This window comes from Dendroctonus ponderosae, unplaced genomic scaffold (assembly GCF_020466585.1).
Source record: "Dendroctonus ponderosae isolate FM_Combo_2020 unplaced genomic scaffold, Dpon_F_20191213v2 Dpon_F_20191213_5, whole genome shotgun sequence".
NCBI lineage: Eukaryota > Metazoa > Arthropoda > Insecta > Coleoptera > Curculionidae > Dendroctonus > Dendroctonus ponderosae.
In genome coordinates this window covers 13,615,451-13,621,125 of record NW_026018715.1, presented here as the reverse complement: position 1 = coordinate 13,621,125, position 5,675 = coordinate 13,615,451, and the positions used below count along the sequence as shown (strand labels likewise).

At 34.6% G+C, this 5,675-nt stretch overlaps 1 protein-coding gene across 1 annotated transcript in view; it reads right to left on the bottom strand.

The window, feature by feature from the left end:
* Positions 1-5,675, bottom strand: part of LOC109545546 (elongation of very long chain fatty acids protein AAEL008004) — a 13,608-nt gene that overhangs the window by 3,150 nt on the left and 4,783 nt on the right. The window contains exon 2 of the mRNA XM_019916309.2: positions 3,509-3,577. Within this exon, the coding sequence (XP_019771868.2) occupies positions 3,509-3,557 (49 nt within the window). The 5' untranslated portion in view covers positions 3,558-3,577. The remainder of the gene's footprint in view (positions 1-3,508; positions 3,578-5,675) is intronic.

Genomic DNA, 5,675 nt, shown 5'->3' with positions numbered 1-5,675 from the left:
GAAAATATTCCTCTACACTGCAGGAAAGTTGCCTTGAAAATAAATTTTAGCGCGATTTTTAATAGATTTTCAAACGGGACAATCGCACTTTTTTGTCTTCTGCTTTACTGCCGCTTAAAAAAAATCTGTCTCAGAACCGGTCAAAGGTAGAAGGCTTATTTTTATACTATTGGAGAGAGAAAATCTGCTTCTACATTGCAGGAAAATTGTATTAAAAATAAATCTGATCGGTTTTTAATAGATTTTCAAACGGGACAATTGCACTTTTGCGCAATATTGTCGCTTAAAAGAATCTTTCTTAGAACTGTATTTTTGTACTATTTGACAGAAAAGATATTTCTCTACATTACGGGAAAGAAGCATTGGAAAAAAAATGTATAGCGGTTTTTAATAGATTTTCAAACGGGTCACTTGCACTTTTTCGCTTCATTGCCTCTTCAAAGAAAAAATATTTAGCATAACTGATCAGAGCAAGAAACCTCATTTTTGCAATATTGAGAGAAAATATATTGATCAATGTTTTCACCACAAAACGAAAAAACTTCAGAAACTCTTTCGAAAGAGCCCATTTTTTTCTGAAAATGAAAATAAAGATTACTTCTTCAACTGACTGAATTTTCAGAAATTTTGGAAGGAACTTTATTTGAAGTACTAAGATTTGCAAAAACCACCAACCGATAGGAGAAGAATTAATCTACAGAACAATTTAAAGAGCGATTAATTCGATGGCCGCATTTAGAATTTATCCAGTTCCAAAATTAGGCCAAATTTGACTGCGTATCGCACATTTTGCTAAACAGTTTATGTATGTTAAAAGTCAACTGAAAGCAATTTTGCAGATTTGTTATCGACTAAATCACGTATTTATTAATATTTTCCATGACGAATTAAGCAAAAATATTAAAAGCATCTGTTTTCGATCCGTTTTTTGCCATTTACGGTGTGCTACTGCATGCAGAGGTTGCACTTGCTTCAAGGTGGACAACTTGCTTCACACCAATATATTCCAAATCAATATTTTCCACTTTTATAACAATTATTTTGCGCAAATTACTTCCGTCAGTAAACGTTCTTCATATACTAAAGTGCACATTTCGAGGCTTTGAACAACATATTTCGCTACTGAGTAGATGCATGCAAAGAAAACCCAGACTGGAAGAACGCGAGAGACTTTTTTTTAAAGTTCTCCACCCAACGACCAGGTAGAACAGCACCCAAGGGAGTTTGTAACGTAAATTATCTCCTCGAATTAGCATGTAATCCTGTTTTCTGCATTATTTATTAGACTTTCTATGGGTTTTTTTCTTTGGTCATCCCAGTATTTTGCCCATCCGAAGAATGGCCTGACGACACGCTGGGCACGAGGTCGATACTGGTTTTTCTAATGCAATTTACTTGTGCATTTCTTGCAAGTGCAACCGTTACGCAATGTTTGTTTGATGAGCGTTGCCAATATGGAACGATGTTAATTTGATCGAATCAACATCTAATTTGGTTTCCGTTTTACCTTTGCTTGAATTCAACATTCATGTAGATTTGCAAGTTAAAGGCATTATTCTGGTGAAAGTCAATTTATTTGATGCGATTATCCATCTGATAGTCTACCTTTGCAAAATACTAAAATGTCCATTATTAGTTTTTCTTTTAAATTAATTTAATTCGTAATGGCGCGATTCTGGCCGCTCCCGAAAAATTAACGAACATTTCATAATGAGTAGTGCAACATCGAAAATATTGCCAATAAATGTAAATCCTCGGAAATACAAGGACCCACCAAGAATGCGAAGTCTTATATCAATATTACCGCATGAATAATCGGCATTAATTGGCGACGTATTTACTCAATCAAATATCTGGTTTTATTAATGGGTTTCACAATTTTTATTTGCTGCTAATCGACTGCTAGACGAAATGTTTTAAAGTAAGTCGGTAGATTTAGTTCGATTTTTTTCTCCTACATTTTTCGTCAATGTTATTTCTTTCGAACTAGAAAGTGCCTATTTCTCTGAAATCTTGAAATTCTGGATAATTTAGCACTAACTATGGAAAATGAGAAACTTCCACAGAGTGAAACTGATGACTTTTTCGCGCTTTTAGGCCTGGACTCACTGGTTTCAAACGGCACTCGGGCAAATGTCTCGTTTGAAAATTTGGCAAAAAGCGCTTGAACATGTGATTTTAATTGCACTTTCCCCCAACTTAGAGCAGACATTTTGCTATCAACTAGCACAAAAAGAAGGCTTCTAGCTCTTGCCACTTCGGAGTAGTTAATTTTTAAAAAACCAGCTGCAATAGAGCGAAAAAGTGCAAAGGTCCCGTTTGAAAATATGTAAAAAACGAACTAAAAACGCCTTTTGAACAGAAACTTTTCCCCGGCATAGAGCAAGACTTTCTCTATCTAATAGTACAAAAGCGATGCTTCTAGAACTCGCGAGTTCTGAGTAATTTACTTTTTGTTAAAATAAGCGGCAGTTTGAAAATCTTTGTTGAAAATCGCTTGAGAACGCCTTCCTAATGCACCCGTTGTCCATCATCGATCCAGTTCTTGTCTATAAAATAATGCATAAATGGGGCTGCTAAATCTCGCCAGTTTTGACTAATTTGTTCAATCCAGTGACAATAGAACGAAATCTTGCCGAAGTCCCGTTCGAAAATCTGTGAAAAACGGCTAAAAACGCCTTTTTAATGAATTTTTTGCCCAAACATAGAGCAAGACCTTATCTATCTAATAGTGTGAAAATGATGCTTTGAGAAGTCGATAGTTTTGAGTAACTTATTTTTTTTAAACCAGTGGAAATAGCGCGAAAAACTGCAAATGTCCAGTTTGAGCATTTGTCAAATATCGCTTGAAAATGAATTTTAAAATGCATTTTTGTTCATCATGCACCAACACGTTTTATATAAAACGGTGTACAAACGAGGCTTCTGGCTCTCGCGAGTTCTGAGTAATAATTTTTTATAAAACCAGCGCGAATAGAGCGAAAACGTGCAAAAGTCCCGTTTGAAAATCTGTGAAAAACGCATTTTTTAACGAAACTTTCGGTCAATATAGATCAAGACTTTCCCTATCTAATAGTGCAAAAACAATGCATCTAGAGCTCATGAGTTTTGAGTAATTTAATTTTATAAAATCAGCGGCAATAACGCGAGAAAGTGTAAAGGCCCATTATGAAAATATGTCAAAAACTACTTGAAAATCATCTTCAAATGACACTTTTTGCCAACATAAAACACGGTTTTTCTACAAAGCAAGAAAATCCGAAGCTTGCAGCCTTACGTTCTGAGTAATTGAACCAGCCGCAATAGAGCGCAAAAGTGCTAATTTTTCGATTAAAAATATGTGAAAAACGGCGGTAATATGAATTTACAACTACATTTTAGTCTAACATAGAGCAAGGCTTTGTCTATCCAAAACTGAAAAAATAAAGTTTGTAGCTCGCACTATTTCTCACTAATTATTTTTTTATATAAAAAATGCTTTGCAGCTTAATTTTTCCATTATACATACCCTGATAGTGTCTCATAAAGTCGCTGTACCATCTTGTGAGGCTGGCCATGTTTCACCTTTTATGAAAATCTGCAAATAAAAAATTATATGTAAATTACAAAATTTCAACAGAAATTTTAGAAATATGGCCGCTCTATGAGGCAAAAGGACGGAAGTTTGAAATGTTGTTATTAGCATTCAGGCAATGCGAATAAATATGTTTAAATTGATTATGAGTAATAAACTTAAATTGAAACAAAACTTTCAAGCCCACATGAATTATCCAATTTGTAACCATTCGTAAATCCATATAATTATTACGGACTGTGGCAGGATGCGTTCTTTAAAAGCGCAAAAGTGGTTTGTATTTAAACACTTTAGAACCACTTTGAAGTATGCAAAACTAATGAAAAATTGTTAATAAAAGACGGAATATAAAGGCATAAAGAACAATGTCAGGCATAAAAGCAAATGAATGTAAGCTTGAAACAACGACACCAGTTATTCGAATAAAATCAAAATAAGCGGCACATTATTGCACAACCTGTAGGCTGTAGTTGAACTTTCATTTGCAGGTATTTAAATACCGAATCAAATAACCTAGAAAACTTGATAGTTTATTCTTAGCGTCTTTCGGCAATATCCTCTTACCGGTTTTCACTGCTCAGTTATGAGTTAATGATTACCCGAGAAAATCTGTCGCGATGGCCCGATTATTTTCGTCTTAATTAACACGCAGCTTGAAGAAAAGAAAACAAATTTAGAAGAATGAATTGAAGAAACTCATTTAGAAAAATGTGCAAATTTCCTCACATTATTCCGGATCATTGGCGGTAATGACATTGAGGACTTTCTCACGCCACTAAATGGAAGATCAACAACATATTGATGGCAAGCGTTTTCATAATATGCCAATGCGGAGCTCAAATTGGTAAACCATTCTTACATAACGAAATTGCAACACTCTTTCTGAAGAATAATCCATCAAAGGTTCATCTTTTAGCTGAGTTATACTGTCCTTGACACGAATGGGCACGTTTCACCTCAAATCTTTGCTGAAAATGTAACAAATTACAAGAATCATTATCTGCGTCCAGTGAAAGAAAGCCACAGTTAGTCGCATTGTCTTCATATGCTCTGTTTGCTGTTCCTAAGTATTTTTCGGGTCCAAATTGTCAACTACCTTCTGTTAATAAGCGGCATAAATCTGAAAATTTAATAATGCAGTTGCAAGATGCGATAACTTCTCATTTAAAATCGTAGATTCGGGATAACGAACAATAAATTTCAGTTATGAGATTTCTTCTTGAGTTATATAACTTTAATAGGTTTTGGACACGTACTAGTTTGCGCCATTAGTCCGAAACTGAAAGCCGATTGTGCAGGATTTATCAATTTTAACGCAATTCCACAAATCACTAATTAAATATAACGTGGCGTTGCCAAAGAATATAATTATAGCGAATAATTCTTCTTGGACCCTGGGCCTAAAGCAAGTGGCGTTGAATAATGGGGCCTGGGAAATTTGCGTAAATCTACAACATTAAAAGTCCATATTCTAATGAGAACTGCCGAAAATTATTGCGATTGTCGGTCATTACGTGAAAGTGGCATTCTTTGGTTACAAATCATTTTTAATTTTTGTTTAATTCTGCTATTTGTCGCGGTCCAGGTGACTAGGTCGACATGTTAATTCCCCGATTATACGCACGTTTCAATTACCAAACAATTTTTCCTTGGATGAAATACACATTCAAAAATTACAAATCACTCAATGGAAATATCCGCTCGGATTCAAATTCAAATGCTAAATTGTGTTTGTATTTTGCAAATTTCTGTACCTAAATACTTAAACATCGTCTTAAACTAGCGCTTGATGGGGAGCGCTTTAGATTTTTATATGCGCATTAATTATCCGGCAAAATCTCTTTCACCTTGAACTTAATTTTACTTTTTAATATCCTACTTCGGCTGACCTAGTAGATATTTCGGGTGGAACCTAAACTAGTCTAGTCATCTAGATTTGTAGGTAACAGTTCTCAGCCACATTCTTATGATGGTTTAGATAAATTTCCCTTAGATTTTTGTAAAAAAAAGTAAACTTTTAGACGAATTAAATCAAAGTTTTGTCTTTTTAGTATTGTACCAACCACGGTTCCTTCTGGCCCAGTTTTTTCAAAATAAATTT